The 12,676-nt window shown below is 56.2% G+C and overlaps 5 protein-coding genes across 5 annotated transcripts; all 5 read right to left on the reverse strand.

Annotated features, from left to right (window-relative positions):
• Positions 1 to 158: 158 nt before the first annotated feature.
• On the reverse strand, positions 159 to 1,229 carry LPMP_356800 (mitochondrial substrate/solute carrier, putative; the record flags this gene model as incomplete). The annotated part of the gene is made up of 1 exon (XM_010705306.1): positions 159 to 1,229. One exon carries the CDS (start codon positions 1,227 to 1,229, stop codon positions 159 to 161), a length of 1,071 nt encoding a protein of 356 aa, XP_010703608.1.
• A 1,927-nt stretch (positions 1,230 to 3,156) lies between these two features.
• On the reverse strand, positions 3,157 to 4,383 carry LPMP_356810 (hypothetical protein; the record flags this gene model as incomplete). Its single annotated transcript, XM_010705307.1, has 1 exon — positions 3,157 to 4,383. One exon carries the CDS (start codon positions 4,381 to 4,383, stop codon positions 3,157 to 3,159), a length of 1,227 nt encoding a protein of 408 aa, XP_010703609.1.
• A 968-nt stretch (positions 4,384 to 5,351) lies between these two features.
• On the reverse strand, positions 5,352 to 5,915 carry LPMP_356820 (hypothetical protein; the record flags this gene model as incomplete). Its single annotated transcript, XM_010705308.1, has 1 exon — positions 5,352 to 5,915. One exon carries the CDS (start codon positions 5,913 to 5,915, stop codon positions 5,352 to 5,354), a length of 564 nt encoding a protein of 187 aa, XP_010703610.1.
• A 1,667-nt stretch (positions 5,916 to 7,582) lies between these two features.
• LPMP_356830 (hypothetical protein) lies at positions 7,583 to 8,176 on the reverse strand (the record flags this gene model as incomplete). Its single annotated transcript, XM_010705309.1, has 1 exon — positions 7,583 to 8,176. One exon carries the CDS (start codon positions 8,174 to 8,176, stop codon positions 7,583 to 7,585), a length of 594 nt encoding a protein of 197 aa, XP_010703611.1.
• A 2,617-nt stretch (positions 8,177 to 10,793) lies between these two features.
• PGAM (2,3-bisphosphoglycerate-independent phosphoglycerate mutase) lies at positions 10,794 to 12,455 on the reverse strand (the record flags this gene model as incomplete). The annotated part of the gene is made up of 1 exon (XM_010705310.1): positions 10,794 to 12,455. The coding sequence occupies one exon, from the start codon at positions 12,453 to 12,455 to the stop codon at positions 10,794 to 10,796; it is 1,662 nt and encodes a 553-aa protein (XP_010703612.1).
• Between the last annotated feature and the right edge of the window lie 221 nt (positions 12,456 to 12,676).

The following is a 12,676-nucleotide window of genomic DNA, read 5'->3' on the forward strand; positions in this document are numbered from 1 at the left end:
TTTGTCGTAGGCGTGTCGTTGTAGTGTGTGTGTGTGGGGGGGGGGGGGGGCTAATGCTCGCAAGTCGTTGAAAGCACACAGCCATGTGGGTGGGCACCAGGGTATCTGCGTCTTGCGTGTGTTGCTTCTGGCCAACAGCAGCGGTGGCAGCCTCACTCCTAACCTCCCTGGGTAATGTCGGAGAACTGCTTTGCGCCTTCGTAGGTAAAGCCAAAAAAGCAACCGCCGACGACGCCGACCAGAAGATTTCCGCCCAGCCCCTTCCACAGTGCACGTACACCCTCGTTCTTGAGCACATCATTTACGATGTGCAGCAGCGGGAAGCGCACCCCCTCGATACGCTTACCGACCTGCAAGCGCAGCCGCAACACGTAGAAAGGGTTCATAACAACACCAATCACCGTACTTGCTGCGGCGCCAACCCCTGCGTTCACGAGCACGTTATCAGTCGCAGAGGTACAGCAGAGCGGCAGCCACCGCTGGATAGACTGCGGCACCAGGACAGAAAGCCGTGCGCCTATCGCCGGGGCTGCGCCGTAGACGAGGCCCTTAAAGGACTCGTACACAAACCACCACGCCCCGGTGAGGGGGGCCACGACCAACGTCAGGAGCGTCCCCCGAAACAGGCAGCTCACCCCTTGCTCGCGCACCAGTGTTACGGTGGTGCGCGCGGCGGACATGTAGTTATGCTCGCTAGAGTAGGAGCTGCCAGCCACCATCTGCACCTGCGAGACTACTGCAAAGGGGTTGAAGACAGGAGTTGATCCCAGATCGGCTAGAAGGCCTGCGCCGAAACTGCGCCACTCTCGCTCCTGCAACGGTAGCTTTTCCTTCCAGTACTCGACAAGGAAGTAGTACACAAGCTCACTTAGCACAGTGCCCGAAATGGCCGCTCCTGCACCGCGGTAAAGGCCACGGATGCCATGAGACTGCCGAACTTCCTGCAGCACCCTGGTCGCCGATACACGAGTCGTACAGCACTGTTGCCGCGCAATAACAAGAAAGATCGGTTGCCCGAGGAGGCTGTAGGTGAAGGAGGTGGCGCCGAAAGTCATCATTAGCTTCAGCGGGTCCACATCCGACCAGGAACGCGTCACCGCAGAGGTGATGGGTGGCGGAGGCAGCTCAAGCGTCATGTATAGGCGCGGTACTGTGCTCATCTCCAGCAGGATATCCCTCGGCGAGGGTTGCGGGGTGGTACCTGATACATTCTCATTTGAAGAGCGCATCGAGGGTAAACGGCGAGTGAGTGACGGGGGTGGGTGGATAAAGGCCAAAAAAGCCAATTAGGGGGAGAAGTTGACGTACACACGTTAGTAAAAGCGCGGCGACTTCGACAGTCACGACAGCGGCAAGGCACAGCCTGGGCAACAACAACAAAAAAAGGAGAAGGAAACAAAGACAAGAGGCTGCTGCACCGATGGGCCACCCTCTCCGCACACACCCAGGTAACGATGCGTCAACTCACGGAGCGAGACAACCAAGACACGTAATGAAAGGCGGGAAGTAAATCCTTCTAACCAAAGCATGCGGCGAAACAGAGGCGCCACAACACCACAAAAGGCCCGCTGAAGAAGAGAGCGCGCACCAGTTGACGCAATGTCGAAGCCTCTTCCTGTTCTCACAGAGGTAGAGCAAAAGAAGCCTGCGCCGGCGCGTGTTTCGGCGTTGCTGGAGTTGAGTCCCACAGGGAGAGCGAGATAAGCTGCGAGAAAAGCACCGCGTCAGCTTTATTGAAGGGGTGCAGCACTACAAGACGTACAGATGCGAAGTTGGCGCGAGGTGTGGTCGAACAACACAAAGGGGTCGGGCAGCAGAGGGAGAGAACGAGGCGAGCAGAGTCAACAAACGTACAGTGTTAGGGGGGACAACGTAGATTCCAACGTCTGCACCTTCTAACGTTCTTTTTTTCTCCGCCGCTCAACGATTAACTGCGGTGGTAGTGAGGAAACGTGGGAGAGAGGGGTCTCTCTCTTTCTCTCTCGCGCCCTCTCCTGGCGTGGAATTCCACGTGCGCACGCGTCACCTTCCCTTCGCTCCGCTTTGTTCCGTATGAAGCGCCCTTCCGAAATACCACCGCTCCCGGCTTCTCAGTTGCAAACTCCGTCGACTCGTTGCCCTCGCGCAAGGTCGAGCGGCGGAATGGAGGAGGGGAGAAAAGGAGGGGATGGTGACGAGTAGGGTCAGCTTGCTTCGAACATTACATGAACGACGCGTGATGGTGAGTGGTGCAGCAGCAGAGGAGCGGGTGAGCCGCTGAAATGCGGTGCAACCGCTGCCAGAAAGCCTCCTGGGGTGCGGTAGAGGAGTAAAGGAGGAGAAATGGAGGAGCGATTGCCTGTTGCGTCATTCACCCTCCCTTATTCCGTTCCGTTTCCTCCAAACGATAGCACCACACAACAAAAAATGTGTACCTCTATCTGGGTCAAGTTGAAAGGAAGCTTAGGGGTGTGACGAGTAGAGCAGCGACAGACTGTGGAGACGCAAAGGATGTTTTGATGCTGAGTGGTAAGACGGTAAGAAGGTAAGAAGATGAAACGTGCGCTTTGAGGAACTTAAACGGAGAACAAAGAAGCGAAAAACCATAGTGCTGACGTCGTAGACACTCGAGTGGGCGCGCACACTCGCCGGCTAATTTACTGAGGACAAGGTCAGTCGTGGATGGGCAGGATGGTAATTGACGGTAGTGAGATTCACGCTAAAAAAAAAAAAATTAATGAAAGCAGAGGCACAAGGAGGGCATGGGCGACGCAGATGGATAAACCAATAGAGCCGAGAGGCAGGAGCAGGACTGCGTAGAGGCGCACCACCAGAGCGGGGACACAGCCACGCAATACGGTAGGGGTGACACCTATAGGAAGGGAAGAGGGAGAACTCACTTCACGATCGACCTGTGCACCACACGCCGGCGCTGGTCACGGAGAACAACGGTGAGGTCTGTTTTTCCTCTTCTCTCCGTTCCTGGTAAGAAGATGTAAGTTTGCGCATCTGTGCAGCTTCGTCTCACTCGCATCGCTTTGTTTTTCCTTTTCACGCCAGTGGCGTTGAGTGCGGATGCGCTGACAGGGTTGCCAGCACACATTCCAGAGTGGGGATTGGCTTCTTCCACCTCGGCGGCGTGGGCACACAAAGGAAACAAAAGTAACAGTGATGTGGCTACAAAATGATAATGTCTGCAGTGACACCGTCGCCGCTGCCGAAGAGCCTCCAGCCAAACCGGCGGTGGTAGAGCACGACGACACATCCTACGGAGAGCAGCCAGACTAGCAAGATAAGAAGCCCCTGCATCATTGCTGGAATGAAGCCGATGGACATAAAGCACGACATCACGCACGTCACCACCACCACCGCCATGGTCCATCGGAGAATCGCTTCCAATGACTCCGCCGTGGCGGTGTGACACCGCAGCGCAAAGGCAAAGAGACCAAGGAACGTCACCGCAGTAATGACGTAGGAGGCCAGCGAGGTCAGAAACCCCGTTGCCACCGCCGTCACCTTCAGCGCCCACGCCAACAACTCGCAGAAGAGGCCGTCAAGACGAGGCTCCAGGGCGTAGTATAGCACGTTATTCCCACCCAGCATCCGAAGGAAGCCGATGCCGACGTCGAAGCCTACAAAAGACACGGCGATCAAGAGCCAAGCAAAGACGCCAGCAAACCAGTGGGCACCGCTGCCGCAGGTATACGGAGGAGAGGTTGCAGTGTAGTTCGCATGCGTTCCATCGCATGGCAAGAGACGGCCGGCGCAGAAGAGTATCAGCAGCAGTAGTGCTAGAGGAAACCAGGAGCTGAGTTGAATCCATGCCCGCATACGGTCCTCTGGCTCGCGTACGTGAAAAGGGTTGTAGCCCATAGCGGGCAGGAGGAGAACTCCAAAGACGACTGCCAACAGCCCCACGTAAATCAAAATGCCGAGACAGAGGGCGAAGACGAGCCCACCCAATGTACCGGGCAGGCCGAACATTGCGAGGGCGTAGAGGTCTCCCTTTTCGGAGTAGTGTGTAAAGAGATGGAGATACAACGGGTGCCCCACTGCGACAACCGCCAGCGTCTGCATCACAACCCACGACCCGCCCGTGTTGGGGAGCAGCCGCGTAACGGTCGACGAGACACGCTCGTAGCGATGATGACCGACTTCGATAAACATATAGGGCGCGATGCGCCTCAGCAGACTGGCTATCAGCATGCACAACACCACGATCATGAGCATGGCGTTAACACCGCGCGGGTGGACATGGCTGGCACTGACCATAATAATTACGTACACGACAAGTGCGAAGATTTGCAGCGCGAATGGCACCACAGTTTGCACATTGCGAAAGACCAGCGCCGGTACTGCGGCGATCACCGGGGTGTCAGGAGGCACACTGTCGAACGTCACCATGGCTAACGTGTGTCTACGTACGAAGGTAGCGCACGCACGGAGATCCCACACAGGGGCGAAGGGTCGAGGCGTGCTTCTCTGAGAACGAGAGACAGAGAAAGGCGCTGGAGTACACGCGAAGGAAAAAAAGAGACTGTAGCGTCCTGAACACTTCTTTCTGTGTGTGTGTGTGTGTGCGTGTGTGTGTATGGATGTACGCGTGAGGGTGGCTGTGCGAGGACGGGTGTTCGATGTACATCAAGCCGCAATGGCAAGACGAGACCGCTTTCGCAGTTCAGACTCAGCCAAACAGTCGAGTTCGAGGCACAGAACGGAGAGGAGAACAAAAAGAAGGCACGAAAGATACGCCGACAAATCGTGCCGTAGCTGCCTAGGAGGGATGAGCACCAGTGAGATTGACTCCCGAAAAAGAAAAGACAGAGGGATGAGGTAGCATCACGCTAACCCCTTTAACTATCGACAAACATATCGCGCAGGTTGGCAGAAAGGAAAAAGAAGGAGCAACAGAAAGTGGTGCGGCAGCGCCGAAAGGTGATGGAGGCCTTCCGAGACACAACAAATCACTTTCTTCCGCCTCCATCGTTCACGCCAAAGACGTCATTCGCGGCAGTGGCCACGCAAAAAGGCGCTCCTCCACCAGGCGCGGAGTCGCTTGAGTTGCTCCCGTAGTTCAGTCGTTACCAGAGTGACACACACGCAGCACCACCACAAAAAATGTGCACACACAAAGCGCTTCCAGAAATCCGGGCCTATCAGCTTTGGCGTAGCGCAATGGTAGTGGTATGGATGACGTGCCATCACAGGAAGACAGACGAGGCGAGCGGAAAGGTCGCCGTTGGAGGGAGGGAAACTAACGGAGGGGGCGGGTGGACTGAGCAGTGTGAGGAGCCACCAGACAAGCGACTCGCTGCCGTTCCCTTCGCCACTCCTGTTCTCCCATTTTCTGCCCTGTTGTGCCCTCCTTTTTCTTATCGCCAGACATAGGTGCCTAGGGGGGTGAACTCCCGCATCAGAAGCCCCGCCTCACGCAGCCGCTTGAACGCCGTCGGGGCGCTGCGCTGGTACTTCACAGGCAACTCCATGATGTAGTAGTGAATGTCCTTACCTGGGACTGTCTGCACAAGACCGATGATGGTGCTCTCCAGCTCACAGGAATCCGCGCGGGAAACAGACGCTAAACGGTGGTCTGGCCTTTCGGGCCCCGTTGGGGCCGTCGATGGGGCGTTCTGGAGAAACGACAGGTCCTCCTCATCTGCGTCGTGGAGTCGCACCTGGTGCCGCTTCGGGTTCGAAAATAGCGGGTACCAGCGCGGTGCAGCATCCTTGCCGTCGCTGCGGTCAATGTCTACCTTGCCATTGCGCTTCAGCACACCCCAGAGAAGGTGGTTCAGGTGCATCACATTGTTTTCGCCGAAGTAGCGATTGGCATAGTAGGTGCTTGTCATCCCCGGATCGCTGCGGATGGTCTGCAACAGACTGCTAGGGGTCAGTGGACGCTCCGCCCCTAGAAGCAGCACGACGCCTCGCCTCATGCTGAAGGGAACGTACGCACAACTGACAAGAGAGGGGAAGAGGGAAAAATAGCTGCAAATGTGTACCCCTCTCCCAAGCGTAGAAGGGGCAACGCAGCAGAAAGGTGCTGTGAAGCTTATTCTACAAGGAGACACGGGTTGTCCAGCCTAGACAAACAAAACCCTCCACACACACACACACACACACACGACACGGAGGCCGTTGTGCTCTCAAGTGAAGTGTGGTGAGAAACACGAGGTCGGACAGAGAGAGACATTGTGTGGTGATCGTAAGACACTTGCTCCATGAAAGGCGTGTGCAGTTGTTCTCTCTCCAGTGTGGGCACACGTCCGAAGGTTTAGATCCATGGCTCACAAGACAGCTCTCCTGCGAGTAACTCAATACCCGCAGCAGAGGAGACGGCACCACCGCAACATGGGTTCGGCTGCTTGGTAGCCTGAAATCGACGATCCGCGCGCAGCGCTATCTATGGCGTCTGGCTAACCTTGAAGGGTGTCAACGGATCGCAGCAGGAGACAACTCCATACCTCAGGAGCCCGAAGCAAAGTAAAGAATACGGCATACATTTTCGCAGATTTCCTTCTCGTTCGCTTGGAATGCACAGGGGGGTGTATCGGCTTGTGTGCGTATCTGTGAAGGGCATGTGTGTGGCTCCTGTGAGAAGAGCTGAAACACCGCACCTGCACTCCCCGTACACACTGCAACACACCCCGAACCCTCTCGACGCACACGAGGGGCGTATCACCCCCCTCCTGCGACTCTGCATACCAATGCGACGACCCGGGGAACAAACAACCACGCAACGAGAAGCCAGTAGTAGAGAGTACATGTCTTCAGAAAAGACGGCGCGCTGAGAGAGGAAGAGAAGGGGGGCGATTACGAGGCAACAGGCACTGATTGGCTGCACTGTCCATCGTTGCCACAAAGAGAAAACCCAATAAGGAACGGAACAGCGAAGGAGCGGCCACAGTCGCACGCCGACGGCGTAGCCCGCGTATATTGACGGTAACATGCGTCTTCCAGTGCCTGTGTGTGTATGTGTGTGTGTGGGTGTGTGTGGGTGAGGGGTGTCGAAAGGGGGAAAAGTTGGTGTGGGCATAGTGGGAGCGACGCGTAAAGTCTACAGAGAAATGATGAACAGCGCAAGAGAGAGAGAGAGAGAGGTGGAGAAGACACCACCACATAGAGAACATCAAGAGGAAAGAAAAAAAAACAGTTTATCAACTACCCACTTGCACCCTACCGACTCCAACACACCCACATGCACAGACATTCACGCTCAATGAGATACGGCTGAGACACGCCACAACAAAGACGCATCAAGGCGACACGTGGGGGTGCGAGTAGATCAACTGTCGTTCATCCTACCATCAAAACGCCACACAAGACATCCACAGACAAACAAAGACACGTAAGCAAAGCAGCGAGAGACTTAATCTAGAGGTATATGAAAACGCGCCACACAGAGAGAGAGAGAACAACAAGAACAAAACGTCGACATCCAGGGGGCAATCGATACAGCAGAAGACCCACGGCTTGCCTGCATCAGCGCACATGAAAGGGAAATAGAGTAGTTGAAAGATAGGAGATAGAAATACGAGTCGAGGGAGACTCGGGTCGAAGTCCCTGCCCCTAGCTCCTCGCTGTGCGTTTTCGGAGTTCTTCTTCAGCGGCGAGCAGGGCTCGCATGCTTGATCTGCTCCGTGACCAAATCGAGTCGTGCACGGACGGCGCTGTAGCGGTACTGTGCCTGCTCACGAACCACCTCAGGTGGGGAGGCGCGGAACGGCAGCACCAGAACGCTGACTAGTTTGTACTCTAAGTTTTCCACAAACTCCAAATTGGCGGTGCCATCGTCTCCGAGGAGGAGTGCCGCGATGAAACGACCCGGCTCGCGGATGCATCGGTTGAACATCTTCAACAGCGTCATCAGGAACTCGGAGAACTCACAAACGAGGTTCTGATCCTCGCGCAGTCGCAGAAATCCCTGGTCGTTGATGATGCATGTGTAGTGGAAGAAGATGTCCGACTCGGTGGCCACCTCTACACGAAGACTAGCCAGGTTGCGCTCTTCACCAGTGGTGAGCACCTTGACCTTCATCGGCTCCAGAGAGCCAGCAGAGGACTGGCCGTCTCGCATGGCGCGCAATTCGAATGGCACCTCACGATCGTAAACAAGACGCGAGCCATCCGCAAGTGATGGGTCCGCCTGCTGTATCGCTATGAAGTCCTGCTCCAGCTGGGATAGAAGGTCCGCCATGAGTGAGACAGGAAACGCAGTCGCGTGGTTGTGGGTGCTCAACTAGGCTAGCAGGGACGGGACCACACCTAGAAGGGGGCAAGCGCCGTCAACAGGAACGGGGATGGCAAGCGAGAGAGAGTGAGAGCTGGAATCTCTCACAACGTCATCTATGGAAAAAAACGTGAAGGGACGCAACGCAAGCAGCGCGCCAAACGAAAAAAAGAAACCCACAAAACGGCAGGTATAATGTGGATGGCGAGAGAACTTGAGAAAGCGCGTGTGTGCCCATGTAAGTCGCTTACGAGCACTTCCTAGGTGTCGTGGGGAGTCGGAGCTGCTCACTGTCTAGGTGTAGTTGTGTATGAAGAACAATCGTCGGTGGCAAGGTGAGGGGGTGGAGTTCCAAGTGGCAAGAGGCAACTTTACGAAGTAACAACCTGAGACACTGTGTAGCGTGCGTGGTGGCGATGTGGGGAAAGTGAGGGGCTGCAGTAGGGAGAATGAGAATAGTGGTAAAGGTGGTAGTCCTCGAACCCTCTGCGCGTGTTACAACGAGGACCGAGGCAGCGTCAGAAGAAGCGGATCGTACGTGTTGGCAGCGAAGGTGATGACAAGGAACAAGGGAGACCGGCCTTCAAAATTGCACCTCAGCTTTGTCTTGCAGCGTAGTACGTCGGGTCCCTTTTTCATTGGTGTGTGTGTGCTTACGGCTGTCTCTGGCGTCCAACACCGCCCCCCCCCTCCCCCACACACACACAGTGGAGTCGGTCGTCGATAAACAAAGCAGCTCTGCAGGTCTCAATGCCGGCAGTTTTTTTTTTTGCCACTTCAAAGGCTCTTGAATTGGCGCTTACGTGTGTGAAATACTGCGCGCATTGGCAACTTCGTTCGGTGCATCAGGCAAACAGGTGTACAAGCCATCGCGATGCAGAGCGCGGACTGAAAGAGACCGCACACGAGCCCAAGAAAACCCCCGAAATCTCCGTTAAGCAACGAAGTATCTTCGCTCGGGCAGACGGTACCACAGATAGTTGATTGAAGAGCGGAACTGGGCATGAGGCATGCCTGGTTATTTGGATTTGGCCGTCACAAGCGGTAGCCTCTCTGCATAGAAGGCCTCTTGTTGAAGTAAACTTCCTCTACTATCTCACGCTGGCGCGCGCAGTCCACGCAGACACCGCCGCCGTCCTTCTGCCGATTAGAGTTCCACCTGAACGTGTAGGCAATACCGCTGGCAGCAAAGAGAAGCGCGATGGGGAGGAAAAAATTCAACTTCTTCGGCAGTATGTGCCTACGAGAATCCATGGCGGCCAGGCGAGGCGAGGCCGCCGCTACATTCGGCCCTTTGTTGATGCCAGGCAGTTTCATTGCTCTGTGCGACTCAGTGCTACAGTGACTCGCTAAAGAGAGGAAAAGAAAGGAGCAAGAAAAATAGAGACCATCACCACAACAATGAGCCTCACTGACTGTGTACTTGCGTGTGTGACCACCTGTAAGGGGGGCCGCACCCAAGCTACGTCGAGGTTGCGTCCGGGGTACGGAAGGCGCTACTCAGAAATGTGCTTCAATATTCACGTGCAGAGATATAGCGGATGAGGTGCACACACACACACACACAAAGACGCACCGATATGACCCGCTTTGTGACAACTGATGAGCTGAGGCGAGTGACTCATCAAGCCAGACAAAGAGGAGGGTAAAGGACAACGAGAGGAGCGAGCAAACAAAGCGTGGCGGAAAATGGAGAGTAGAGAGAAGCGAGGAGGGAGGAGGGATACCTACAGTAAAGGCAAACCTCCGCGAGCGCAAAGCAGCAGCAAAACAACATTTCCACGCTGCGGCGTCGTTGAGATCGTCAGAGTGCGACCCACGTCGACACGCAACACCACGCGACGCACACGTCATCCAGAATGGAGGATAAAGACAGTACGCCATCAAGCAAAAAAAAAAAGCAAATGGCTGTCGCCGCTCGCCAACTGAGCGACTCTCCTCACATCAGGACGCGGCGTGCACGTCTGTCATGTGCTGCTGTCCGTTCAAGGCGTTTTTTTTCCTCATGAAAGACACAGAATACACTGCTAAGCACTGGAGGGGGGGATTCCACGGCAACACACGACAGGCTCATATCGGGGTATGCCCGTCTCTGCGTGCGTAGGTACTCAAGGGCAGAAAAAAAAAACGTACAGTCCTGTACAACACAAGCTCCCGGAACATCCCCTTCTCTTCCTGTATTCAATCCTCGACTCCTCGCATTGCATCGCCGTCAGCTGCAAGAGAGGGCTCAAAAGGAGAGGAGAGAGAGCCACGCCGGGGGAGAAGGAGGTCTGCACTCTCGACAGGAACACAAGCTGAGCGAGAATAGACCCAGCACTGCTTCCACACTTTTGCGCTCCTATAACAGGGGAGGGAACCGAATCCAGCACGGCTTTTCTTCCATGGTGCGGGATTCGGTCAAGCCCCCTGCCAAAAGGGGAAAAAAAAATGAAAAGCAACAAGTCCATTTTCTCGGTTCCACCTCACGGTGCCGTATAGTATTCGACACCCGTACACCGAGGCGGGGGGAAAAGGGGAGGCGGGTGAAGTGAAACGTGCATGAGTATAAGCTGTTGTCTCCCCGCCCTCCGCAGTTTCGGTCTCAGTGTTCAACGTGGATCAAGCTGGGCTCGTAGCCCTCCGGCGCCTCGAAGCCAAGCAGGTTAATGAAGGTGGCTGTGACATTCGCGAGACCCGCCTTAGGCAGGTCCGTGCGCATCGCCACGCGAGGATCGAGGCCCGCACCACCGATGAACACCGGAACCGGGGCAAGGGTGTGAGACGTGAGAGGGAGTACGTTTCCCTTCTCATCCTTCATCGGCTTCCCTTTCTTGTCGCGCTGCGCCATGTCGTCGGAGTTGCCGTGGTCAGCCGTCACGATGAAGACGCCATTTACACTGTCCACCGCCTCCTTGAGCTTCGCCAACGACGCATCAACCGTCTCGACGCTGACAATGGTGGCCTTGAGGTCGCCCGTGTGGCCCACCATGTCGCCGTTGGGGAAGTTGATGCGCACCACATCATACTTTCCGCTCTTCAAGGCCTCGATGGCCATTTCAGTGATTTCTGCCGACTTCATCTTCGGCTTCTCGTTGAACTGGATGCGGTCGCTCGGCACCTCTTTGAAGGTCTCGTGCACCTCGTCCACCTTGCCGCTGCGGTTGCCGTTCCAGAAGTAAGTCACGTGGCCGAACTTCTGCGTCTCGGAGCAGGCGAAAATGTTGAGCCCGGTGCCGCACAAGTACTCCTCGCTCACACAGGCCAGCTTCGGCGGCGGTACGAGAAAGTTGTTCGGGATGCCGAGGTCTCCGTCGTAGCGCATCATACCAGCGTAGCGGACCTTCGGCACGCGCACGCGGTCAAACTTGTTGAAGTCATCATCCTCAAAAGCGCGCGACATCTCAATCACGCGATCGCCACGAAAGTTAAAGCACAATACAGCGTCGCCGTCCTCGATAGTGCCGAGCGGCTTGTCGTGGTTGTCAACCACGACGAAGGGCGGGTAGTACTGGTCCGTCACCTTGGCGTCCTCCTCGCGGAACGTCGTGATGGCCTCCTTGGCGCTGTGGAAGTGGCGAGCGTCACCGAGGACCTGCGCCCTCCAGCCGCGCTCCACGATTCTCCAGTCGGCGTCGTAGCGGTCCATCGTCACGAACATGCGGCCACCACCGCTAGCTATCTGCGCATCGCAGCCGCTCTGACGCACCTTCGCCAGCACCGTCTCCAGCTCCTCTGTGAAGCGGAAGGAGGAGCCATCGGGCACGTCTCGGCCATCGTAGAGCACGTGCACACGAATCTTCTTAGCGCCATCCTTGACGGCGTGCTCGATGATGGGGTAAAGCTGGTTGTCACGCGAGTGTACACCACCGTCGCTTAGCAAACCAATCAAGTGCAGCGTGCTACCTTCCTTGCAGAAGCTGCCGTGGAGGTAGCGATACCCCTCGCTGGTGTAGATGTCGCCGCTCTTGAGTGCGTCGTCGACCAGGGAAGCACCCTGGAGGGCCACGCGTCCAGCGCCGAGAGCGTTGTGGCCGACCTCGCTGTTGCCCATATCGGCATCTGTAGGCAGGCCCACGGCAGTACCGTGCGCGCGGATGGTGCGAAAGCAGCGGGGGTTCTTGCGCTGAGCGTCCATGAACGGGGTCTCGGCCATGTGGACCGCATCGTACTCATCTTCCGGGCCCATACCGACGCCATCCATCACCACAATCAGCAGCTTGCGGCGAGGGAGTTCCGCGTGAGGCGTCAGACAAAGCTTCGACATGATGATGTGACAACGAAGGCGTCTGCGAGCGAGGAGCGCGAGCGACAGCTTTTGTAGGGTGAAGAGCCACTGCACCTGAGTGTGTGTGTGTGTGGGTGTGGTGGGGGGTGGGGGGGGGGGAGGGGAGGGGGTGTCTACTACATAGTGTACGTACGAGTAGTAGTACGTATGAACGAAGTAACGACGACGAGGAGTAGACGAGAGTATCGTCGGGACCGGGG

This window comes from Leishmania panamensis (genome assembly GCF_000755165.1).
Source record: "Leishmania panamensis strain MHOM/PA/94/PSC-1 chromosome 35 sequence".
NCBI lineage: Eukaryota > Euglenozoa > Kinetoplastea > Trypanosomatida > Trypanosomatidae > Leishmania > Leishmania panamensis.